Genomic DNA, 27,072 nt, shown 5'->3' on the forward strand with positions numbered 1-27,072 from the left:
ACAAACAGTTCATATCCTCATTGTGGCGGTGGTTTGTATACATTTGCCAAAATCACCAAAATATACCTCTTACTGCATGTACGTTATACACACCAATAAAACTGGCTAAAAATAAATTCATAAAAAAGTGATGTAACAAAAAAAAAATCTTCAGACCAGCAGTATGGCCTAAACTGCTCCTAGATACTTTCCGTCAGTACTCAACAGCCTGTGAATCCACCACAAAATTCCACTGAGAAATAATATCGCGTGGATAAGATTTTCTGGTAAATGAGCTACACTCACTTTTCCTGGTTATTTCTCTCTTCTCAAGATTGATCCAGCCATACTGTTTTCAGGACAGCGAGGAAGTCCTCACGTGAGGACTGCCACTTCAAAATGGAAAGTAAGTTGCCTCCTACACACAGCGCTGCGCTCTCGGTGCCTGAACAAATGTCTCACACACAGTAGATGTTCACGAACGTTTCTTTGACTGAGTGAGTAAAAGTTTCTTCTCTGACAGTCCACTCTCAAAATAGTGAAACAGATTCAGCCTTTAAGTCGGGTCCTGTTTTTGAACCTTGGCGTTGCAGTTAGGAGCTGCATGGTCTTGGTCTGAGCTCGTTACTCCCGCCTGTAGAATGGGGTAAGACTGACCCTGCACACGTGTAGTGAGCTCCCTGCCAGCTGGACAGATCACAGCCTTCCACTGTCTGACTGTCGCTACCCAAACAAGAATCCTCACTGGTTCTTTTCACACAATAACGTAATCGGCTGATTACCCATAATTTGTGTCCGTTCCAATCAACATTCAAGACACTTGAAATGCTAACTAGACTGGTTTTTTTGAAACTTATGTTTCCCCCTCAATCTGATTCCACGACTCACTTCTAGTGCTCACGGTTGGTGGAGCCTGCAGTGGCCAACATGAACTCGACTTGCAGTAATGTCGGCTGCTTTGATCGCACACGTATAGCCGTTTTCGTGCTCTCAAATCTCTCTCCTTGGCCAACGGAGATCTCGAGAACCGCAGGAGAGTGGAGCATGGGCGGGAGGCGTCTGGTCTACTCAGACCTTACTCCGTCTGCTCTCCTCTACAAGCCTGAGGCTCGCAGTCCTGTGTGCGCTGTCCTCTGGCCTCGTGCGTCCTCGTATGTCCTGGAGGTGGCTTCTGGTTCCAGCCTGTGCTTTGCCGTCTTGACCCCCTCAGCCACGTTTTCCCAGCACTGTTTGGTTTTTCGTTTTTATTTAATTGTATTTTTTATTATGTTCAGTTAGCCACTGTACAGTACATCATTAGTTCTTGGTGTTGGGCTCAGTGACTCACTGGTCGTGTGTGACACCCAGCGCTCACCACATCGCGTGCCCTCCTTAGTATCCAGCAGCCTGTTACAATGCTGTTTGTTGAAGAGACTTTTCTCACATGCATTCTTCCCTGCCTTGTCAAAGATTAATTGACCATATAACTGTGGGTTTGTTTCTGTGTTTCTGTTCTTTCCCATCGGCTTACGTTTCTGTTTTGTGTGCACCGTACTGTTTTAATTACTGCTGCTTTGTAATATAACTTGAAATCTGGGATCGTGATGTCTCCAGTTTCGTTTTTCTTTTTCAAGATTGCTTTGGTTATCTGAGGCCTTTTCTAGTTCCAGGAAAATTTTTAGAATGGTTTGTTCCAGCTCTGTGAAAAACGCTATTGGTATTGTGATCGGGGTTGCATTAAGTCTGTAGATTGCTTTTGGGAAGGGTGTTGGGTCATTTTAATCTTAGCCATTCTGGTAACTTGGAGTGGTAGCATTTCACTGTGATTTTATATATTTATACTTTCTTAAAGATTTTATTTATTTGAGAGAGAGAGAGAGAGAGAGCACAAGCAGGGAGAGTGGCAGAGGGAGAGGGAGAGGCAGGCTCCCCGCTGAGCAGGAAACCTGACCTAGGGCTCCATACCAGGGCCCTGAGATCATGACCTGAGCCGAAGGCAGATGCTTAACCAGCTGAGTCACCCAGGAGCCTCTTCACTATAATTTTAATGTGCATTTCCAAATTGTATGTTTTCATGTGTGTATTGACTATTTAAATAGTCTCTATTTTGTTAAGTGTTCTAGTTTTTTTATTTTTTTAAAAATTGAATTATCAGTCATTTTCTTATTTATAAGTAGTTTTAAAATATACTCTGTATATTAATTCTTTGCCACGTATGTAGTATATAAATACATGTGTATATATTTATATATTATATAAAAAATATATAGAGAGATTAATGAACAACACAGGCAATCTGAAAGCCAAAAGAGAAAAGATGGACAGATACCATCACACAAAAAATTTTTGGTGTTCAGAATAATGAAAGACTCCAAGACACCATATTATGTAACAGATGCTACACACACACACACAAACACACACACATAAAAATACATAATGTTGCATCCCATATATGAGATATATATATAAAATTGGCTATAAGATATACTGTATGTGTCATTGAACTGGCCAAATCCATTCCTGACTTCAGAAAAATGAAATAAATAACAAGATCACACATACACATTTATAAGAATGATCAGACCAACTTGATTCCCAATACCCCCAAGCTGGAGATAATGCCACATCCGGAGTGGGTAGAAGAATGGTGACGTTTCTGTAATCTGGGATACCACGCAGCAGAAGGAACACATTTCAGCTGGATTCAACAGCACGAGAGAAGGGCGTCAGACACAAGGCAGCACAAACGCGGATTCTGTTTATATAAAGTTCAGGAACTGGCAGAGCAAATATCCAGTGCTCGTCGTCACGTAGAGTTGCACCTGGAGTGTTCTTCCATTCAGAGGGCGGGGGAGAGTCAGGAAGCCTGGGCAACTGGACATCCTCTCCCCTGACGTGGGGGCAGGTCGTCACCTGTGCTATGTGCCAAAGGTTTGCCCACTGCCCCACACATGTCACGGTCTCTTCCAGCGCGCCCCTGTGAGCAGAAGCACTTCTGTCCTTGTGTTTACGTCTGGAATGTCGCTGTCACGGGGCAAGTACTCTGCGTTGAGTGACGTATGAATGAACTTTAACCGCAGCCCCCAGTGGCCACAAACCCGATGTCGGTGTTGGGTCTGCTGTCCTGCAGACACGTTGCTTGTTGATTGAGTTCTGCTCAGAAGGACAGCCTGCGGGAGGAGTCCGCTCACAGGTGCCGGTGCAGGGAGAACCGCCCTGGCTGCTCCCGGGGGCGACTGCCCGGCTGCGCAGCAGTTCCAGAGCTCCCGGAACACCGCGGCTGGTTCTCAGCAGCACGTCTAGACGGCTGTGAGGAGCTGAATCATGGGTTAGGGGAACCCGGAGGAACTTTGGCCTGCACTCAAAACGGGGATTTTCACAAGAGTTTGGGAATTAATCTATAACAAGAACGACATTAGAGAAGTCAAGTATACAAGAGAATGTGATGTAGGAAAAAGGCAGCATTCTATTTCTGTTGCGGACTTGATGGTGAACTTTGCAAAGTCGTTCTGAGACAGGTGGCCATGAGAAGAAAACGTACAGAATTAAATTTGGGATCGATTAAAGATCCATGCGTAAGAAAGAAAAGATACAAGATGTGAGGACATAATTTATGAGAATGTCTGATCACTCTGGGAGTGGGGGAGACGCACTTGAGGGGATCTATACACCCAAAGAGAAAGATGGGCAGACAGTTATACATGGGAAACTTCTCCTTCAATGTTTGGAATGTTACAAGACACCATAAGCTGAGTCAAAATGACAACCTGGAGAAAATATTTGCTGTGAATATAGTAGATAAAGAGTCATTTCCTTTATAAATATAGAAGAGCTGTTACAGATTTGTGAGATGAAAGAAAGCAACTCAGTAAGAAAATGGAAATATGGAGACTAAAGACATGAGCAGCAAATGCAGGGAACACGTGTACCTGCAGATGTCTCGTAGCCGCAAAACGCAAGACAAAACCGCAGGAAGATGCCATTCTGTTATTGACCAGACGGGCGAAAATGAAATCGACCAGATGAACGAAAATGAATTCACACTGTCCTTTGGTTCTTTAGGGAGTTTTTTGGACATTTCTTCGTTAAATGCTTTTCAAAGTGTGAAGGGAAACTTAATATTTCCTTAGAACTTGGGGGACTTCTTGTTGAGAAGTTCAATAGCGTATTCGGAAGCCCGAGCAAGCAGAGGGCAGCTGCTTACACACAGGAAGACAGGGCTGGAGCCTCCCCCCAGTGCCCAGCTCCTAGGGAGGAGTGAGCCCCCCGAACAGCCCCCAGAACCCGTGCACATTCTCACCTCCCAACATTTTCTTCCTTTAAGGGATACTCTTCTGTACCCTTTGTGAAGAAAAAGACAAGACTTGTGGACAAAACTTGTAGACAAAGCAAAGAGAGCACAGCGTGTCCTTTTAATGTCTTGCCGGAGCATGGTGGGACTGGCCCACCCAAGGATTATCTAATCACGTGGGAGAATGTGTTTTTACTTGGTGTGTTGTTCACTGTTGGTTAGAAGTCTAGACTTAGTGAAGCCACATGTTAATAGATAATTTTTGCCTCTTGGCAATATCAGTGATTGCTTTCTTGTAGGAAAGCAAACCCCAGTGGTTGTGGTTTTATTGTCTTGTAGGGTAGTACCCAGTTTTGTAGCTAGCCTCAACTTAACCTAGGATCCTTCCGTCAAATGCGTGTGTGCCCTTCGTTTCTCAAACAGTTTTTGGACTAGTTGCACCATCCCACCCATTCTCTCATCAATTAATTGAATAGATCCTTATACTATTCGTGTTTTTAAGTTTTGGAAACCCATGCTTCAATACTCTTTCTTCATGTTCTCCAGTGTTCAAAGCCTAGCCTGATGCTCATTTTTCATAGGGACCTCTAACCGCCCCAGACTATCTCTACCTGCTCTGAATGACCAGAGCGACCACATTTTCCAACCAGGAGCCCTGAGGTTTCTGGAAAGTGCGGGGAGGCTGGGCAAAGGTGAACGCTGAGAAGCGAGAGGGACGTGTTGCTGGTGGTGGTGCATGTCGCCCCACCGCCTGCTGTAGGGCCGGTTTCTCTCGTACATGAGGCAGCATGTTAGACTTCGCAGTCTATGTGGTCTTTGTCCCAACTGCTCAGCTCTGCTTGGCGGCAAATAACCAGCTGTCGACGCGACAGAACGGAACGAATGTGGGTGTGCTCCAGTAAATCCTTCTTCGTAAACACCGAAACTCGAACTTCATATAATTTTCACATGCCTTGATGTATTATTTTTCTTTCAGTTTTTTGGCCATTTTAAAATGGAAAACCATTCTCAGCCTGAGGCTGTAGGGGAGCAGCGGGTGGACCTGACTCGGCTCACAGCCGCCTCTGGGGTGGGGGTCCTGCGGCTCCTGCATAGATCGGCTGCCGTCTGTACTGTTGCCGTTGTGTTGTTTGCTCTGGGTCTCATGTCCTTAACCAGGTGGTAAGCTGAGGGCGGGTGTCTCACACTCCTTTGGAAACCTCTCAAGGACCAGGTTCATTGTTGGGAGCAAAGCAAGCACGATGGATGCTGAGTAGAGCAAAGAGGTTTGCCGGGCGCCAGCCTGGCCCGAGGAAGGTCTGGGTAGAGGCGGCCGCTGCTTTGAGCAGGTGGGAGGTTCAGGCAGAAACAAAGAGAGCGGCACCCTCCAAGAAATCCTTGAAACACACCCAGCGGATGAAGTTGGATGCCACGTAGCACTTTGACCAACATCGAGAGTAACCAGGAGGCAGGTGCCCCTTTCCCATCACAGCAAAGCCACCAGAAAAAAGCCAGCTCTGACCTCCTAGGGGCCTGCAATGCCCTTCTGTGTCTTTGAGGATCAGGCGCCAAGGAGGGAAGCTTTGTGCCTTTTCTCCAGGCTGGTCCGTTGATAAGGGGCCCCTTCGTGCTGTCTGACTGAGTCTCTCACGGATTGCTCGCTTCCAGTCTTCCTCACTCTCCATGCCCTCTCACTCCCAGCGTGCACACACGCAAGGCACACACACACGCACACAGAGACATGTGCACACAGAGACCTGTGCGCACACGCATGCGTGCAGGTACACACACGTGCACACGCATGCACACACAGGCACACACATGCACACACGCAGGTACACACGTGCACGCTTGCACGCACAGGCCCAGGCAGGCCTCCGCCATGGCTCATCTTTGTATTTACTGTGCCTGGAAGGGAGCTGGGACCCCACAGGGCTCGGCAGCTTTTCCTTTTCTTTTTTCAGAACGGGGCTTCTAAATAACACCTCCCTTAATGCAGCCGTTCAAGGGTCTCTGAAAGGCCTGATTTTCGTCGGGTTTTACCTTTGCAGCAAGAGATCGTGAAGGGACAGGAAGGAGAAGCCACTAGACTAGGATTTTTACGTGAATCCTCACAGGTGCCCCCTTTAAACTCCAGAGCGATAGCCCCAGAACACCGCTGCAGGACCGCACCCTGGAGGTTCCCATCAGGAAGGTCTGGGGAAGGAGCCAAAATCTTGCTGGTCTAGCAGATCCCCAGGACAGGCTGCTGCTGCTGGTGTGGCACCATGCCTTGGGAGCCCGGAGCAGCTGTTCCAGAAGATGAGCTCCGCAGCTCCCCGCACTGCCAGCAGGCTTGGGAACTCATCCTTGGACTTGGTGGCCTGTGGCCTTCCCTCTCCGGTCTCAAACCTCCGCTCTCCATCCCTGCCACATCATGGCTCTGGCAGGGACAAAAGAGAATTAAAGCCGCCAAACAGGATCTACAGAATCACCTGAGAGAACCCGACGAGCTTGCTTCCTGTTGCACAAAAAACTGACAAAAGCTTTGGTTAACAGGTAGGAATCAGCCTTGAAGAGGGAGTATATTTGAGCTAATAGAGGGATTCTCCAAGAGGAATTTCATCTACGTGGAAAAGAAGCTGTCCCCCCAGGAAATCATGCTGGCCACACCTACCCCTCTGCAGGGTGTGTATTCAATACGGGGGGGGGGGGGGGCTGTAAAAGGAGGGAGGGAGGGGCCGATCCTGGAGATGTCTAGGTCATACTTTTTTTTTAATTTAATTTTTTCAGTGTTCCAAGCTTCATTGTTTAGGCACCACACCCAGTGCTCCGTGCAGTGTTTGCCCTCCTTAATACCCACCACCAGGCTCACCCAACCCCCCACCCCCCTCCCCTCCAAAACCCTCAGTTTGTTTCTCAGAGTCCACAGTCTCTCCTGCTTCGTCTCCCCCTCCGATTTCCCCCAATTTGCTTCTCCTCTCCATCTCCCCATGTCTTCCATGTTATTCCTTATGCTCCATAAGTAAGTGAAACCATATGATAATTGACTCTCTCTGCCTGACTTATCTCACTCAGCATAATCTCCTCCAGTCCCATCCATGTTGCTACAAAAGTTGGGTATTCATCCTTTCTGATGGAGGCATAATACTCCATCGTGTATATGGACCACATATTCCTTATCCATTCGTCCGTTGAAGGGCATCTTGATACTTTTCACAGGTTGGCGACCATGGACATTGCTGCTATGAACATTGGGGTACAAATGGCCCTTCTTTTCACTACATCTGTATCTTTGGGGTAAATACCCAGCAGTGCAATTGCAGGGTCATAGGGAAGCTCTATTTTTTATTTCTTAAGGAATCTCCACACTGTTTTCCAAGGTGGCTGCACCAACTTGCATTCCCACTAACAGTGTAAGAGGGTTCCCCTTTCTCCACGTCCTCTCCAACACACGTTGTTTAAGGCCTTGTTGATTTTGGCCATTCTAACTGGTGTCAGGTGGTATCTCAATGTGGTTTTGATTTGAATCTCCCTGATAGCTAGTGATGATGAACATTTTTTCATGTGTCTGTTAGCCATTTGCAGGTCTTCTTTTTTTTTAATATTTTATTTTATTTATTTGACAGAGAGAAATCACAAGAGAGGCAGGCAGAGAGAGGAAGGGAAGCAGGCTCTCTGCTGAGCAGAGAACCCGATGTGGGACTCTATCCCAGGACCCTGAGATCATGACCTGAGCTGAAGGCAGTGGCTTAATCCACTGAGCCACCCAGGCGCCCCCATTTGCAGGTCTTCTTTGGAGAAGTGTCTGTTCATGTCTTCTGCCCATTTTTTGACATGATTTTCTGTTTGTGTGTTGAGTTTGAAGAATTCTTTAGAGATCTTGGATATCAGCCCTTTGTCTCTACTGTCATTTGCAAATATCTTCTCACATCCCATGGATTGCCTCTTTGTTTTGCTGACTGTTTCCTTTGCTGTGCAGAAGCTTTTAATCTTGATGAAGTCCCCAAGGTTCATTTTTGCTTTTGTTTCCTTTGCCTTTGGAGACGTGCCTTGAAAGAAGTTGCTGTGGCTGATATTGAAGAGGTTACTGCCCATGTTCTCCTCTAGGATTCTGATGGATTCCTGTCTCACGTTGAGGTCTTTTATCCACTCCGAGTTTATCTTTGTGTACGGTGTAAGAGAATGGTCAAGTTTCATTCTTCTACACATAGCTGTCCAATTTTCCCAGCACCATTTATTGAAGAGACTGTCTTTTTTCCATTGTATATTTTTTCCTGCTTTGTCGAAGATTATTTCACCATAGAGTTGAGGGTCCATATCTGGGCTCTCTACTCTGTTCCACTGGTCTATGTGTCTGTTTTTGTGTCAGTACCACGCTGTCTTGGTGACCACAGCTTTGTAGTAAAGCTTGAAATCAGGCAACATGATGCCCCAGTTTTGTTTTTCTTTTTCAACATTTCCTTAGTAATTCAGGGTCTCTTCTGGTTCCATACACATTTTAGGATTGTTTGTTCCAGCTCTTTTGGAAAAATGCCGTGGAATTTTGATTGGGATGGCACTGAAAGTATAGATTGCTCTCGGGGCGCCTGGGTGGCTCAGTTGGTTGAGCAACTGCCTTCGGCTCAGGTCATGATCCTGGAGTCCTGGGATCGAGTCCCACATTGGGCTCCCTGCTCAGCAGGGAGTCTGCTTCTCCCTCTGACCTCTCCCCTCTCATGCACTCTCTCTCTCAAGTAAATAAGTAAAATCTTAAAAAAAAAAAAAAAAAAAAGATTGCTCTGGGCAGTACAGACATTTTGACAATGTTTATTCTTCCAATCCAAGAGCATGGAACGGTCTTCCATCTTTTTGTGTCTTCTTCAGTTTCTTTCATGAGTGTTCTGTAGTTCCTCGAGTACAGATCCTTTACCTCTTTGGATAGGTTTATTCCCAGGTATCTTATGGTTCTTGGTGCTATAGTAAATGGAATCGATTCTCTAATTTCCCTTTCTGTATTTTCGTCGTTAGTATATAAGAAAGCAACTGATACTTTGAATGGCAAAGAAATCTGCCCTTAGCAAACTACCCTACAGCTTTGCCTCTCTCTCCTGCATTCTACACAGGCCAGAGGGCATTTCTGGGCCCTGGGTGTTAGAAGGCGAACACTACATCAAAAATCAGTGATGTACTTCCTATATGTCGGCTAACTGGACATGATGGAAATCACACACACGTACATACCCATGTAAACTTCAGCCCCGTCTTACCCTGGCTCACATCCTCCACGTCCAGCTAGTGCCCTCAGGACTGAACTGGAACTGCAGCAACCCAGCAACCCAGGGCCCGGCTTCCCTCCCCAGTTCCATGTCAGATGTCCTCCCTGCCGTCGCACACACACACACTCACACACGCGTGCACACACACACGTGTGCACACACACACCTCTGCTCCCACCGTTCTCGGGCTTCACACATTCTCTTCCCCTTTCACTTCCTCACCTCCTGCTTTCCCTCTACAGTCTCACCCTACAGTCTAAGACCCCCTTACACTTCCTCTGGGAAGCCTCTCCTGACCCAGAGGAGAGGCTACGTGTCCCTCGCAGGCTCCAAAACGACACAGTGATGGCCTGATCCCCACAGGCCCCAAGGGGCGGCTCCCCCAGGACGTAGCTTTCTCAGTTGATTGCAAGGATCTGTTTACTCTTTTCTCCCCCATTACACTGTGGGCTCCTTGAGAGCGAGAACCGTGTCCCGAGAACCTGAAACCATACCTCACACGCTGTCAGGAAATACAGAATTAATGGATGAAGAATATTATGTTTTAAAAAAACAATATCCATGGAAATTCTGAATTAAAATTTTTGTTCTAGAAAATTTGGAAAATATGACAGTGTGCCAAGAAGGAAGTGAAAATCATTTGTAATCCCCTGAATCAGGGGATTCTGAGGTAGCTCCTTTTAGTTTTTACATTAATTTTTGAGAAAGGGGATACTGTGCAAAAAGGAGAATGTAGGAGCTTTCTGACAACAACGTGTCTTGCATAGGGAGTGGACTTGAAAGACCAATTGGATGAGGGTTCCAGCTCTGGGTGTAAAATCGCAAGCGTGCCCGCGGAGGGACGGGAGAAGGAAGTAGGAGGCGTGGTGGCAGGACCTGGAAATGGATTCGAGGGGATGGAGAGTGGGACGCGAAGCAGAGGGACACGGTCTGCTGACCTAAAGGTTAATAAACTGTTAAGGAAATGGAAGATTTTGAGATTGGACGAACGGAGGTGGCCTCCTGTCATCCATTCCTTCATCAAATATTTATCAGGTGCTGGTCTGCCCCCAGCACTGGTCTGCGGGCGAGGGTGAGGACTGGACAGGACCGCGGACACTCTAGAGTTCCACGGCAGAGAAGTCACTTCCCTGTCCTCAGGTCAGCTGCACCATAACCTCCGGACCGTGCAGGACGGCAGCTGTCCCCGCGATTTCTGGAGAAGTCAGTGCGAGAGCAGACTTCCTGATCACGGGACGGGGCTTGCAGACTGTCGGCAGGTGGAACGAGTCGTCCGTCCGTACGGAACAGGGCCGCACAGCACGCTAGCACCGCCGGAACACCGTTTTCCCTCCAACTCGTGCAATTGCCCCCCAAGCCCCTAGCTTTCGCCCTGCAGTGGGACATGACTGGTTTTCCGTCAGAACTGTGCTCCCCGAATTGCAGCTCTTTATTTCCGGGGTAACAGGTACATCTCTGAGCACAACAGCAAACCGCCGGCCCTCCTCTAGCTTCTGCTCAGGTGGCTGCCGCTTGGTCCCACGGAGAGAATGGGCAGATTCAGGCTGGGAGAGCAATCGAGGAAAGTTAAAAAGTCCTTTGTGGAATTTTCCAAGAGTAGACTATTCCTTTAATTCCCAAATGTAGGCAGTGTTCAGGGCTGCAACCCAAGTTGTGAGCCCGCGTCTTTTTGGCCAGTGAAGAAAGAAGACAGTTGATTCAGATGGGAGGTGTAAAAACCCTTCATTATGCAATGGCTAGTTTCTGGTTGGTTCCAGATGTGAACAGGCCAGTTCCTTCATGATGAAAATTGGGAATTAGCCTCACTCTGAAGAGACATCCTCTAATAAAAAATTCCATTAGTAGTCAATAGCTAGAAAAACCACAGAAAATTTCAGAAACTCCTGAAGAAAAAAAACCACTAAATAAATAAAATGGCCCACTTGTGTAACACTGGTTTACACAAGTGTCCACTTTGTGAAAATACTCTGAGATCGGTAATTTGAGATTTATAATTTGGACACTTTTTGTGTATCTATTATATAGCAATACAAATTTCATTTAAAAGCAAAATTGCTCCAGATATAGGGTCTTCTCAAAACGAACAAGAACAAAACAAACCAGGAAAACCCTTCTCTGTTTCTCTGACAAGGAGCATGGTGGCTGCCTGGGGACAGGCCATTGGCGTGTCGGCAAGGAGCGCCTTCCTGGCTTCCGACTCGGGTGTCAGTGAATGTGGACGCGTCACGTTCCAGTTCCACTTCCCGCACGAGCTGTCGGCTGCCGGCAGATTATTCGGTCTCCGAGCACCACGGAACTCCCCTGCAAGACGGGGGTACCATCGACGTCCCAGACCCGTTCCGCGCGTGAGCAAGGTGATGTGTCAGGGCTGGTCTGGTGCACGAATACCCCATCCGCGCTTTCCCAGCAGGTGTCCCCTTTCACACCCTCCCAGACACGCCTGGGTCTGAGCACCCAGCGAGGTCGAAGGGAGATGCTCCTGGGACACATATGCCAAAGACCGGAAAGCAGGAGAGGCGCCAGGCGCTGGCAGTCATGAGCACGAGGAAAATGTGAAGGGTTCCCTGTCATTACTGAAGGCCAGCCAGACCCGACCGCCGGGATGCCAACGACAACAAGGAAAGCTGAAATTATAGTATGTGCTCACTGTGCAGATTTTCCCCAGAGGGAAATAGGGGGAATAAGTCAAAATACAGCAGTATGATATATCCAAACAGTGGACTTTCCCATGGTGTGAGTAGAGCAGGGAATTCGGGGTTACTTTTTGGTGCTAGTCTTACAGGAATGCTGGTTGATTCATTAAATTCGAATCAATGGCTGTTTTCATGTGTGTCGTCTTCTGACATGGGGTTTGGGGGAGGGGGACCGCCTGCTGTTGGCAGCGTGCCACATTAATTTGCTTTTCTTGCAATGGTTCTCCAGTCTCCTGCGTTGGGTGCCTGAGCTAACCCGATCTAGGTTCACGCAGCAATAGAATTTGCACAGTCAGTAGCTCTAAAAGCTTCCCGGTTCCTCCCTTCCTTCCTGGGGGACCCATCGTGGCCTTCATCTTCTCTGCTCTTCCGAGCCTTCTTGATGTCACAATAGCCTTGGCCCGAAGTTGCAGACTGGTGGGCTCCCACGGTGACCTGAGGGATTTCCTCCACATCATACACGACGGGGTCAGAGTCCCCCACTGACAGCTCATCTCCTTGGGACGAGGAGGTTGTGGTCTCCGTGACTTCTGTGCCGCTGTAGACCCGGCAGCGTGATTTTCCATGACGTGTTTCTTAAGTAGGGGCCACTTGGGCATCTCGATTATAGATGAAAGTCACTCAGGAGCCAGCCTGGGCAGGAGGGACACCAAGACCGTCCTCTCTCTCCCTGAAAGCAGGGGGTGAGCGCTCAGGTGAAAGGGCCCTCCCTGTGCCAGGAGGTAAAGACACGTCCTCATCACCAGAGATGGGGCGTTTAGAGCTGAGAAGGCCGTGTCCACAGCCCTTGTGACCTTTTGCTACTGGGCTCTGCCAGCCCAAGTCTGGTTACAATTCCTCAGCAACCAAAGCTCCCAGAGTTACGTTTCCTTTGTCCTGCCGGTGCCTCACGGCTCCGTGCGCTCTGCCTCGAAAGTGTAACAGCTGCCTGCCCGGGTCGTGTCTTCAGGTCTCAGTCTCGTAACAGGGCTCTGTGCATGTAATAAACTCTGGGTTTTTTTTCTCCCGTTAGTTTGCGTCATATAAATTTACTTCTTCGTCCAGCTGGAAGAGCTTGAAAGGCAGAGGAGGAATTTTTCCTTCCCTTCACTTAATATAAGGTAATGATTGATCCCATCGACCTGTGACTTAAACCCAGGGATTTGTTATTTAAAATTATGTACTGCTTCAATGCAAAAGATACTCCAGAGGCGATACCATACGTGTCATTGGGGTAAGGTTCCAGCCTTGGCTCAGTGGGACCCCTGACCCTGTCTGTGCCCAGTGCCTTACAACCTTGGGCTGGCCTTTACCTCTTTAAGGCTACATGAAGGGGAAGCAGATGTAGGAAAGTCTGATTCTCTGACCGCTGCATCTCCAGCCCATTTGTTTATTGTCACTACAGGAATAGGGGCTGGCTCTCATGAATGCTCCTGCCCTCTCACCCGTCAATCTGAGCATATGCTACAGCTATCTTTCCTGTCCTGTGTCGGTGGGGACAGGAGAGTCAAGGCAGCAGCTCTTAGCTGGGGTTTGGGACTGATTTTTGCCACTAGAATGCCAACCAAGGGGCGCCTGGGTGGTTCAGTCAGTTAAGCATCTGCCTTCTGTTCAGCTCATGATCTCAGGGTCCCGTGATCAAGTCCCACATCGGGCTCTCTGCTCAGCGGGAGGCCTCCTTCTCCCTCTCTCTCTGCTGCTCCCCCTGCTTGTGCTCTCTCTCTCTGTCTCTCTCTCTCTAGCAAATAAATAAAATTAAATTTATAAAAGAACTCTAGCCAAGAGGCAAGCATAAACAGTGTGGGGAAGTCAGATTGCATGCATCTGTGGGGGAGGAAAAATTTCGATTCTTCTAACTGAACTACAGATGAGATGAGACAGGCTCACAGGAGAAAATAAAATTTAATTTCATACGTGTGAGGAACCCCACAAACAGGAGATTCTAAAGGCAGTCAGGCACAAGGAGGTGTGAGTAGGGTGGTGGGGTGAGGCCTTCAAAGGGAAAGAACAAAATTCATAGGAAGGTGGAAAAAAAGCAAATGTTGAGTAACGGATGTTTGCTGGGCACTCAGAAACAATGGGACAAAGAGAGGACTTTGGACAAACAGGCCTTGTGGTTCCCCCTGTCCACTATAAGCTGTTCATATCACAGTGCAGTTCTCTCTCTTCCTGCAGCAGACCCTCTAAATTCTTTTAGGCAGTTGGGGAAGGTAAAGTTTCTTCCTTTCGGCCTTGACTGTTTTTAGCTGAAAATAATCTCCCTGCCAAAGTGGCCATTCTCAGGGTGGCCTGCCCTTGTCCCCTACACAACATTCAAAGATCTAGTTCTAGGGGTGCCCGCGTGACTCAGTGGGTTAAGCCTCTGCCTTCGGCTCAGGTCATGATCCCAGGGTCCTGGGATCGAGCCCCACATCGGGCTCTCTGCTCAGCCTGGAGCCTGATTCTCCCCACCCCTCGCCTGCGTCTCTGCCTACTTGTGATCTCTGTCTGTCAAATGAATAAAATCTTAAAAACAGAATCTCGTTCAAGCAATCATTACACCCCTTCTCTCTGTAAAAATGAGAGCCGAGATAACACGAACGACAACAGGAGGCCAGTTTATGAGACTAAGGGAGGAGTGAGTGGTAGGTCGCGTGGAAGGCCACCGTCACCTGCTAAAGCCTCCAAGAGCCCACGTGCGGGGACGCGTAGGGACATTGACCCAGTGCCCTGGGAACCTATTCCATGGGGCGGGGTGTGGCCACTTCTCAGCTGCCTCCTGTTCTGTGCTGAGGCATCACCTGTCACAGGCCACTGTCCCAAGGAAGAAGTCTGGAGATCGAGGGGATGTTACGACCATGACAATCATCTTTGCTGCGCAGGATCTTTCTCAATTTCAAGAATTCCTCACCTGGGCCCAGGGCCATTAAATTAGAAGCAATCTTTTGGATGGAAGTACATTTTTTAGGAAGGTTTTATCACTCTCATGAGATCTTTGAAGACATAATCTCCAAAGGTTCTGAACCACCATTCTAAGGTCACTGGACCGCATCAGAGAGTAGAACATAAAATCACTCTAACAAACCTGCGAAGATGAGGAAAGGAAAGTGCTGCGGCAGAGTGGACTTCAGATCCCCTCACTGCTGTGGAGGTGAGCGCTGGAAACATGGCACCCACCCACCCATAAAGAAAGCCTTGAAAGCTGTCGTATAACAAATGTCGGCGAGGATGCGGAGAAGGGAAGGAGAAAGGGGAACCTCTTCCACTGTTGGTGGGAGCGCAGGCTGGTGCAGCCGCTCTGGGAAACAGCATGAAGGTTCCTCAAGAAGTTGAAAATAGAGCTGCTCTGTGACCCAGCAATCGCACTACTGGGCATTTACCCTAAAGATACAAACGTAGTGATCCGAAGGGCACCTGCCCCCTACGGAGGAAAGCGCCAAGATGCCCTTCAGCACATGAATGGATAAAGAAGACGTGGTCCATATATACAATGGAACAGTCTCAGAAAGGAGAATGCCCACCATCTGCATGGACATGGATGGGACTGATGCTGAGTGAAATAAGCTGAGCAGAGTAAGACGATTATCCTATGGTTTCAGTCATATATGGAATATAGGAACAGTGCAGAGGAAGAAGGGGAAGGAGGGAGACTGAAGGGGGAGAAATCAGGGAGGGAGACAAACCGGGAGAGACTCTGGATTCCGGGAACCAAACCGAGGGTCACAGAAGGGAGGGTTGAGGGCTGGGGTAACCGGGTGACGGCGGAAGGAGTGTGCGATGTGGGGAGCACTGGGCGTTATACGCAGCTGCTGGACTGCCGCACACTCTGTCTGAAAGCAGTGACGGACTACAGGTCGGCTAGCTGAATTTAAATTTTAAAAATCTTGTTAATTCAGCTACCATTTAAAAAGACAGTAAGGAAATTGTGGTATAGCTAAACTTTGGAATATAAAACAGGATTTTAAAAGAACAGGTTGAACATATATTGGATGACTTGGAGGTTTTTCTATGTAGTGATCATTAATGAGAAAAGCAGAAATCAGAGAAATGTATGTAATGTGATTCCACTTTGCAGAACAAATCAGACAAACTTCCTTCCCCGTTTCAGGAGTGTGAGTGTAGTGTGTGAGAGTGTGTGTGTGTGTGTGTGTGTACTGTTAAAAAGAAAGCCGGCGGTCCACAATGACGTCACTTGTGTTAAATCCTCACTCAGCAAACCAAGACTTAGTATCTAACTTAGTTACAGTTTCAGCTCCCCCAGGAATGTAATCTCTAACCAGCCAATCTGGAACATCCTGGTTGATGCTAGGAGGTCGTCCGTTCATAGACCCTTCCGGTTCCCCTTAGAGAGCAACCTTGCCTAAAGCAGTGCATTCTTCACTAATTTCCTTTTTTCCCTACTCCTTCTCTGCCTTTAAAAAACTGTCCTTTTCTGCAGCTCAACAGTGCTCCCCTGTCCTTGCTGGACAGGATGCCTGACTCGTGAGTCCTTCACTAAAGCTGAGTAGAGCTTCACGTTTAGTTGACTGAATTTTGTTTTTTAACAATAAACATGAGCAAGAAGGAAAAATATGGAAGACGGTATGGCATCTAGATTGTTAATGAGAGAAACCAGAGGGAAGGACGGGGTGAGTTATTCACTGGAGAGAGAAGGCAAGGTGGGGATGCGTGTCGGACAAACGGGCTAACAAACAAGACCCCCATGTTGACCAAGGAAGGTGTCCGTGATACCAACTGCATGAAAGAACTCATTTCTCTAAAGTTCGCTGAATGTGCGTTTATGCACGGAGAGACTCCGAGGGGAACTGACCTCCATGGTGACCATCTCATGCCTGGAATTGTAGCTGATAGTCGTGCTTCTTGCTTCGCATGGTTGACCCCGTACTCTTCTCCACATGTCTTTTGTAGTTTCAATATTTTAGGTGTGACATGCATTATTATATAAATCAGAGAAAATAATTTAAATTTCATCATCAGAAAAAGAGAAACGTTTGCTTATTTTCATTCCAGGTGGTGGTTCTCTTCCTCTCTGTAGCATTCCAGGAGCCACTGAATTCACCATGTGCAGAAACTGGACGTGGAGGGCACAGAAGTCACAGCGTCTGTGTCAGGCACCGTACTCGGGCAGACTCGGCAAGGACATGACGCCAACGGAGGGCGTCGAAGTCGGGAGGAAACAAACTCACTATGTTCGTGGTGTAGGGGAGGCAGAACTTGACCTCCACCCACCTTAGGGGTTCAGCCAGAGCTCTTCAACAAAAAGACAGATTAACAAGAGAAAAACCATGAACTACGTGCAGCCCACATTGTGCAGGAAGATCCTAAAAGAAAAGTAACTCAGAATGGCTGCTCAGAGTTCCCGCTTGTAGTCGGTGCTCAACAGGGAGCAATGCGTTTGCAGAGAGCGAGACAGAGCAAAGCAGTCTTGGGCTTCTAAGAGCGGCAGACTGAGGGACGGTAAGCACACAGGAGCACATTAATGAAGTGAGATTTGTTCATACACCTCCAGTCTGACTCTGGTAAAAGGAGAATTTATGTCTTGCCTTTAGGCAGAAAAGGGGGAGCTTTTTCTGCCTTTGCTGTTTCTTAATTGTCTCCAGCTCAAAACAATTTTTTATGCCAAAGAGACATATTTTAGGATGACATATCCTGGTGTCCTTGAGTGTATCAGACTCTAGGAAAGAAGTCAGAAGGAATACAATCTATTCAGCCCAAGACGTGGAAGCAAGAAGCACAGAGCCTGCTAGAGGTTTGCGGAGGGTTCGAGGCACAGCTGTGGGCTGCATGGGAGTCGTGTTTCCAGAACACCCGTGGATGCGTCCTGGAAGACCAGCTGCCCTGGGACTGACGAAAAGTAGGATCAGAGGCTTGCCCAAAACAGACAAGAACTTGACCGGACACTTAGGGAGTTCTCTGAACTTCCTTGGCTTGTGTTTAAAACACGGTTGTTTGGGGGCATTGCTGTCACTCACTAGGAGTTATTTTCCATTTGTAAAATGAATTCTAAGCATGATTCATGCTTCCTCACAGGGCTTAGTAATCATCTGATGGAGCTGGTGTTAGGAAGGAGGAAGTTCTTTGCTGTCTCCGCAGAGGGGATCCAGGGCAGCTTGGGCTGGAAATCCCAAGAGCTTGTTATTCATAGTGAAACTGAGATGTGAAACTTGGGTTTGTGAATTTTCTTGGGGCTGAGGAAAGGCCTCTCTCCTTTATCTGTACTTGTCTCAGACACATGAGGTAGGCGGTGTGCACAGAGAGCACCCCCCTTCCAATTTCGTGAACCCGTACCCAGGTGGCTTCATTAGGTGACTGCGTGTGTGTGCGTGCTCGTGTGTGTGTGTGTGTGTGTGTGTGCTGCTGCTGCTGCTGCTTCATGCTTTCCCTTCCCCAGAGGCTGCACTTGTCTTCCTCCACGTGGGCCGGAACCGGATTGTCCAGCGCAGCCCCACACGGTTTACTTCTGGTCAAGACCCTGGCATAGCCCAGTGAGAGCTCTTGCCCCAAAACGGTTTCCTGTGCAAGCTAGTGATGCTGAATCCGAGTCTTCTGGTAAAGACTGGTTAGGACCGCACATCTCTCCAGTGGAGAGACTTAGGTCAATGTTTTGAAGTTCTTCGTGTCTTTTAGGGTGCTCTGTGGCTGTGAGAGTGTCCGTGGTGTTGGGAGCTCCTTCAGGCATCATTGAACAACACCTAGAAGAAAAATTTGCTGAAAGGCAGCTGAGAGCGAGAGAGGCTTCTGGGGGCTCTAATTTTTTTTGGAAGGAAACGTCTCAGGAACTGGAGTGGGCAGGCCTTTAAATATTTCATAAGTTTACCTTATGTCAGCCCGGATTTAAGGACAGGCATAGCAAAGGGACTTGTTGCTGCAGACCTGTGAGCCTGTGTCTACACTCGGTCCGGGAATGTCCCCTCCGTGTTTCTATTTAAATTCCTTTGATATCAAACTCCCGTTTGTTAATGGCTTCGCAATACTATCTCTTTGTGTTCTCTGAGGCTGAGAAAGGGTCCACGATGATTGCTAATTTATAAAATGGATATGTTTTCTGGAAAAGTTAGATAAAGCATTTAGAAAATTAAACTATATGAATATTGATGATGATGATGATAGAACACACCTGCTATGTAGAATGGACCATGTTAATGAGCCTGTATATGTAACATATGAATCCCAGTCCAGCTGTGCCAGGCTAAATGTTTTAGCCTCAAATCCGAGCTTCCATCTCAGTGGGCTGGTGGGAAGCCCAGCTTCAACCGTGCTTGCCTTCCGTGGTCTCTGTATTGAGTCACGGAGGCTGCACGCTCTTTCACCTCGGCCGCACGTCGCTTCCGTGGCCAGGGCCCCCTTCGGCGGAGCCCGAAGCCCCAGGCCCCGATTCCATATGCCTGCTGCCCCTTGCGATGGTTCTGCGGTCCCAGCACAGCCTTACAGGGCTGCCGTGGCGGTGGCCCGGCCCTGCCTGGCACCTGGAACCCACGGACGCCCGCCCACTTCCAGCATTGGCTCCGAGTGGCTCCGTAGCCATCTCAGTGGATTCCAGTTCCCAGAAAGAAGTCAGAAGGAGGGCAGTGTGCTCGGCGGCACAGAAGTTGAGGCAAGAGCCATGGAGCTGGTGAGCTGTGTGAGTGCAGCCTGAGGGAGAGGAGAGAGACAGAGGAAGGATAATGTGGTTCAAAAATTATCTTGCCTCACTCTTTTTTTTTTTTTAAAGATTTTATTTATTTATTTGACAGAGAGATCACAAGTAGGCAGAGAGGCATCTTGCCTCACTCTTGAGGAGAACTGCGTGCGTTCTCTCTAGTCGAGTCTCTGTCCGCTGGTTCGTTTTCTCTCTGGGTTGATCTAACAACCCACGATACAGCTGGTCAGTGTTTAGTGTGAATGTCACTAATTTCTACTGACACGAAGTTGGACAGATTTGCCTTCCACGGTCTCAGTAGTATCTCTGGGATCCAGGTCTCTTGGCTTCACACACGTCTCCGGGAGGCCGTGCCTTGTATCATCCCCGTGAGACGCCACGTCGGACCAGGCAGAACCAGTCTCTTCGGTCAGTTACTGACCGGCCCCATGGGGTTCATGCTTCCACAGGCCATACGCTCTCGACGCTCTCAGTGGGTGCCGTGTCTCCCCCAAGTGGGTGAAAATGGGTTAGTGGGCGCAAAATATCTTCATTTTCATGTATAAAGGACAGATAACTGTAGAACAAATAAATACATAGTGTGTCTCTGGCGTTAAAGTTTCATGGAGGAGATCTGTTTCTTGCGATAAGGAAAGAAGTGTTGGGAGCCCCTTCCGTGGGTGTTTGGAAAGGATGAGAACCAGCATTCACGACAGCCTGCTACCGAGCCCAGCACAGCGCCGAGCAGTTCCGGGCATCGTCTTACTTAACCCTGCAAACAGCTGTTTACGGATGAGGAAGCTGAACTTCCATGACTTGCCCAGAGCCACACAGTCTGCAGTGGGCTTAGCTGAGGCCGAGTGTCTTTCCGAAGCCCGGCTCTTCCCATTCAGCCAGGCTGCAGACTCGAAATCACGATGTGTCCGCGTCACCGTCCCCACCCTGCGTGCCGACCTTGCGGCTGGAGAGCAGGAGGCGGAGAAGACACCGTTGGCGGCCAGCACGCGTACCCCCGCCCCGTGTCGGCTTCGTGAGGCGCGTAGGACGCGGGCTTCCTGCTGCATTTCGTGTCTTAGTTGCGCTCGCTGGGGGAAGACAGACCACAGAGAGAAACCACGATGACCCGGACCGTCCCCGGGTTCCTCCCTCCACTTCCCTTCCGCGGGCCGCGCCCCGTGGGAGCATCCTCACCCCGGAACGGACACGCTCTGGCTTTCTCGCCGGAATGTCACGTCCTCCCGTGGGGCTTCGTGAGCCCGGCGACACGGTTTGGGGCCGAGCTCTGGTTTGAAAGGCAGCAGATTTCTAACCCGTTACTCTGACGTCCTCTTGCGGACAGCCACCGGGCGGCTCCGTGCGGGCCACGCTCCAGGCCGTTCTGGAGGAAGGTGGGGGCTCCGCGAGCGGCCCCCGCCGTCCACACGCTCTGCGGCGGGGTCTGTGCGGTTCTGTGCTGGGCGGACGTCGGTGCACTCGAGGTTGAAAACTGTCAATGACGTGACTTTTCTCCTCTGTGGGAAAAGCTGGCCAGTCTAACCCAACCACACTGTGCCCGACATTCAGGGACAGAAGTGAAGGGGGAAGGCAAACGATGGACTTTTACTGAGGTCTTGTCATTTGAAGGAAGGCGCTTTTAATGGATTGGGTCATTTATTCTTTACGAGACCTTAATATTATCCCCATTTTACGGATAAAGAAAATGAAGCATGGAAAATAAGCCCACGTGCCCACAGCTGACGAGAGTGACTCTTAGTGTCGTGTTCTTCACGGGTGCTCTGGGCCGATTCCTGGGGAGCTCGGGCAGCAAAACCCCCTTAGCAGCAGGACGCTGTGCTGCCCAGGCCGGGGAGGAAGGGCACAGGGGCAATTCCCCAGAGAGCAGCCCAGGTCGGTCTCCCCCGGGCATCCAGACTCAGTCAGGACTGTGAGCTCCTCCTGGCCCCCACCGCTGCCAGGTCTGGCTTTCACCGAAGAGACTGAGAGTCTCATAGCGTCATTGGTGCGGTGTTTGCAGTGGTAAGATACCCACAGGAAGACGGAAATCTGAGGAAAAATTCAAGTGGGGCGTGACAAAATCATATGTGTTGTAGCAACAAGGCAGGACAGAGTCAGGAGACCTCCCAGATGGCTCCTTAGGCAATTCACTTCCTTTTTTCTGGGCTCCCAATTCTTCATCCATAAAAGGAGAGAGTTAACTAGCTGAAGTGTTCCTCCTGCATGAACAGACGATGGGAGGAATGGTCAGCTAAGGGATTTCTTCGTGTATTCGGGAACATCCCTCCTCTCTGGTCCTTGCCGATGACCCTGTAACATTTGTCTCTACATCCTCAAGGAGGACCCGCAAAGAGTTGCAGGCGATTCTATCAGGGAGCTGCCTGCAAAGGTCCTGGTGTCCGGCCCAGGAAGGAAACAATACGACAGAGAAGCCTTATACTATGGAAGCTGCTTTTTACTAAGGAAGTTTTATTGGCAAGTGGTGCCCGTCATGAGGGTCTCTGGCCTTGGCCATTTTCTGTGCTTTCATAGAAACACCCTTCTTCACAGGGAGCTCGCCAGCGACCCCTTGACTCTAATTTCCATCAGTATGTCCCCCGGAAGCCAGTCATAACGTGTAGCTCCTTTGTACACAGGAGAGGGGTTCTGGGCACGCAGGAGACCGTCCTTCTCATCTCCATTACCAACCTCCTCTAAGCATCTTACCTATGAGAGCAGGAGAGGAAGGAGGCTAGCAAGTCGTGGAACCGTAAGGTGCGTCAGGCATGCGGCTAAGTGTTCTTCCCTATGATTTAACATAATCCTGGTAGCGACTCTGGAGATAGCTGCTGTTTTTATTCCATTTCACAAACAGAGAGATTAAGGCTTAGGAGATTAATGATTGTGAAAGATGGCAAAACGAGCTCAAATTCTCAGGCTGGTCGACTTGACCCACTGAACCTAAGCTCGTAGCCCTTGCGATGCGGTGTTCTCTGGCTTCTCCGTCATATCCAGCCCACGTGAGGGTATTTGGTAAGCCAAGACCTGTGGCCATTAAAACTGGGGTATAGTTTTGTTTCTGGTTTTTTTAGACACCTGCCAGGGAGGACGTTTTCCCCTTCCTTTTTATCTTGGGCAGCTTTTGCCTTGTATCTGACATCCGACACTTTCTAGACTTCCTGAAAGTCTTCCCTGAACCAGAGTGGTTCCTGCCGGGAGTAAGACCGGTTCTTGGATGCTTTCGGTGTGGTTTAGGAGCACGTCTTCTGTGTAGCAAGCCCTCCCACAAAGAAAGCTTACTACTGACCAGCACTAGGCCCTCTTCTCCAACAAACGTCATCTGTGCGTATTTCTCGAGCGCCTACCAACGTCACGGCAGTTTTTGTCTCAGAAATAGGGTGGCGGACAAGGCAGATCGAGCCCACCCTCCGGAGCACCGTTCCTGCTGGTGGAGAACCTGACTTTCTGATCAATCCCGTCTTCTCCGGCTTTCTAGCCAAACCACCATGCTCCTCTCACAGTTCTTGAGGCAAGATCAGTCAGTGTCTGACAGAACTACCTTAGCAACAGCCTCTACGTGATCATCCCCTCCCAGATCGTACAGCCTCAGTCTCCTTTCAGGCCCAGAAGAAGGGAGTGAATATCCAGGAGCGTGTGCAGAACGCGCTCGCATGCATAACACGCCCTCTCTTCTCATCGTCGCAAAGCTTGAGGAGCCGAAGATCATTACCCTCATTTTCAGATGAGGTATCTGAAGGTCCTAGGGGTCACGTCGCAGAGCCTGCCAAGGGCCGAGCTGCAGGTGGGCGGTCAGCCACCACGCTGCCACTGGTGCCCCTGGGTCGCCTGGAGCACCCGCTTCGGGGAAAGGCGGGGAGTAGCCCGCGGTTCCTGGGCCTGGGCACAGCAGTGACTGAATCCCGACCCACCGCCCGGGGCTCCTCTGCCTCCAGCCGTCCGCACGGCACAGGGAGGCAGCCGCACGGCTCCCACGTCTGCCACAAAGCTTCTGCCTGGATTCTCCGCTGTTGCGGTCTCCGAGGCTTCTCTGCCGACTGACGGGCAGATCCTGAGTGAACCGAGCAGCCCGGCCAAGGCCAGAGGAAGCCAGGTTGAGAAGGAGCTAGATTCAGCTTGGAGAGGATTCTTCTATTCCAGCAAAAGGGTTTTATTCATCTGACTTTTTACCTTTTGTTCCTTTAAAGGCCTCTTTCACCTATAGAAAGTATAAGGAAATTATTACGGTAAAAATTCAGAGGCTGAACTTTCTAAACCTACATCTGTAAGTTATTGTAACATTTCAGGTGTGCAGTGTTTCTCCTAAGACATTGTTTTGGTGGCCTTATTTGTGGGGGAATATGCCTGAGTTGTCCGAGTTTCGAGTTCGGTGCTAAGTGACCCATTGTTGGTTCTTTCAGAAAAGGATCTGTGCTTGTGTTTCCGTGGTTTTTTTTTTTGTTGTTGTTTATTTACAGCATAACAGTGTTCATTGTTTTGGCATCACACCCAGTGCTCCATGCAGTACGTGCCCTCCCTATTACCCACCACCTGGTTCCTCAACCTCCCACCCCCCCCCCCCCGCCCCTTCAAAACCCTCTGGTTGTTTTTCAGAGTCCATAGTCTCTCATGGTTCATCTCCCCTTCCAGTTTCCCTCAACTCCCTTCTCCTCTCCATCTCCCCATGTCCTCCATGTTCTTTGTTATGCTCCACAAATAAGTGAAACCATATGATACTTGACTCTCTCTGCTTGACTTATTTCGCTCAGCATAATTTCTTCCAGTCCTGTCCATGTTGCTACAAAAGTTGGGTATTCGTCCTTTCTGATGGAGGCATAATACTCCATTGTGTATATGGACCACATCTTCCTTATCCGTTTCCGTGTTTTTGAGGTAAGTCAAGGGATGATATCAGCCGTGAGTCACTCGAAGGATTTCATATTCACAGAACACGGCCTAAGGGCTATATAAGTCGGGGCATTTGGGGAACTTTATGCTGAGAAGGAACCGGGTAAGCTGGGTTGAGCCATTCATAAGCTTAGAATGAAGTCTCTTCTGCTGGTGTTGACCGTGCTGGTCACTGCTTCGGGGACGGTTCCTCTGACCAAGTCTGCAGGCTCTAAAGAAGATGGTGGGCTGTTGGCTCAAGTAAGTATTGGCCCAGCCTGATTCTGGTCTTTAAAATGTCTTGCATGAACTTGTTTTATCTTGAAACGTACTACTTGAAAACCAGTTTAGGAGACGACTTGCTTTTAGCACTGTCGTTTTCTCCGCCAGCGAGGAAAGGGGGAGAGGAGTGGTCTGAAACTCTCCCGTTGACACTGTCTCCTAGGTCTCTGCTTCCGGAACCGCTCCACCGGCTAACGCTTCCAGCTCTAAAGACAACGTGTTTGCTCAGGTAAGTACTGACGCTCGAGTGTCCATCCAGCCTGTTTGTCTCTAAACTTGTGCACTGAGGGCGCCTGGGTGGTTCTGTCGGTGAAGCGTCTGCCTTCGGCTCAGGTCATGATCTCAGGGTCCTGGGGTCGAGTCCCGAGTTGGGGTTGGGCTCCCTGCTTGGGGAACCTGCTTCTCCCTCTCCCCCAACTATTGCATGCTCTGTCTCTGTCTCTGTCTCTCTCTCTCTCCACCTCCACACACACACACACACACACACACACAAACACACACACTATTTCTCTCTCTCTCAAATAAATAAATATTTTTTTTTTAAATTGTGACATTTGACCAGTTCTGTCTTGAAAAGTACTAGTTGAAAACTGGCTTAGGAGGCTTCAACACTGTATTTTTCTTTGGCAAAGATGAACATAGGAAAATATTGGAAACAGTGTTATAAAATTGGTGGATGAATTTGTTCCTTTTACTAAAAAGCTTTTACTAAGTAGCTTTGGCCAAGGAGAGTTAAATTAGAGTTCAACCTCTGCTGAGTATTTTAGAATAATCATTTAATACCATTTAATGATCTGAGCTTTGAGCAATGGCTTGATTATGTAACCACTTCAGCCTGCCACGATGGTTCGAGAATACTTTTTACTTTCTGGCGTCCCAGATATTTCTTCATGAGCCTGTTTTAAAAATAGGGTTTTTTTCCACTTGTTTCATTTCCATAATTACATGAGTCTGGATGATCTCCCTGTTCTCTAAGATTCTTTTAACGTTGCATTTGCCATCGTTGTCCATTGTGTTGAGCTTTGCATTTTTAAGCAGGAAAATTTCATCCCAACTTAAATCGGTAGTTTGCATACCCTGACAGTTAAGGTTTTGCTGCTTACCTGACACTGTGATGGGCCAGGTGCTGGAACAGATTTTAAAGAATAGAAACAAGTTCAAAGAGACAGACACATAAAGGTGTTTCCAGGGGCCTTCCAGCAGTCAGTACTGCTAACAGTCTCTGACTCACTGTGACAGCACCGAGAACTAGGACTTTTTCTCATGATGATGAATCGTCTGGAGCCTGTTTCAGACGCACCAAAGTGCAGCTGCATCAGCCACGCTGAGCTCCATCAGAAGCCCCTGCATGCATGACAATGTCCAACTCGATGTGTTTTTTCCAGTGGTACCTGGAAAAGTTTTATGGTCTCATGATGAACAGACTTCCAACGACAAAAATGAAAGTCAGCAGGGACTTCATGGAGGATAAAATTCAGGAAATGCAACAGTTCCTGGGGCTGAAAGTGACCGGGAAACTAGACCCATCTACCCTAGACATGATGCACACGCCCCGATGTGGGGTGCCCGACATCCATCATTTCAGGACGATGCCAGGGAGACCGGTGTGGAGGAAACGTTTAATTACCTACAGGTAACGCGGTAGCTGTGTGCTTTTCTGCCTTCCCTTAGGTCCCACCTCCAGAAACCTGAACCTTTCGATAAAGCCCTAAGTCTGGAGGTAGATAAGAAGCCTCCTTTCGTCAGCACTGTCCCTGCACGAAAATTCATTCTTTCTGGAAGGGGGGGTTGTCCACTCAAGGACGAGTTGTTTGTCCAGAGCATAGTAGAAAGGTTTCAGATAAAAGGAGAATGAAGCTAGATCTATAATAAACAAGAGACAAGAGAACATATTATGGGACAGGAAAGACAGAGAAATGAAGAGGCCAGGGAGTGAGGGCAGAAGGCATACGCTTCCTTGAATGTCGGTCCTCCACAGAGAAAACCCACCGATCACGAATGAGAAGAAATCCAGTTAGATTCTGGTTACGGAAGAAGCTGTCCAGGGACACACGTTTCTGCAGCTAATCATGCAGGTTTTTGTCACCTGGACTATCGGTTTGCGGAATGATTCTTTCTCCACCAGCGCAGGCAAAAACGAAGTGTCACAATGCAACAGAGTTAACACATGGTTTCTCTCTCTCTTCCTTGTTTTGC

General features: G+C 48.7%; 1 protein-coding gene across 3 annotated transcripts in view; it reads left to right on the top strand.

Moving 5' to 3' along the window:
* Positions 1–27,072, top strand: part of MMP12 (matrix metallopeptidase 12) — a 68,100-nt gene that overhangs the window by 13,503 nt on the left and 27,525 nt on the right. For 2 of the 3 annotated variants that reach the window (XM_046017791.1, XM_046017789.1), the window contains exons 3-5: positions 314–385; positions 25,040–25,105; positions 26,262–26,509. In XM_046017791.1, coding sequence (XP_045873747.1) covers positions 314–385; positions 25,040–25,105; positions 26,262–26,509 — 386 coding nt within the window. Of the gene's footprint in view, positions 1–313; positions 386–24,560; positions 24,856–25,039; positions 25,106–26,261; positions 26,510–27,072 lie in introns of those variants that run through there. The other variant, XM_046017790.1, reaches the window with a different exon arrangement.

This window comes from Meles meles, chromosome 8, assembly GCF_922984935.1.
Source record: "Meles meles chromosome 8, mMelMel3.1 paternal haplotype, whole genome shotgun sequence".
Lineage (NCBI taxonomy): Eukaryota > Metazoa > Chordata > Mammalia > Carnivora > Mustelidae > Meles > Meles meles.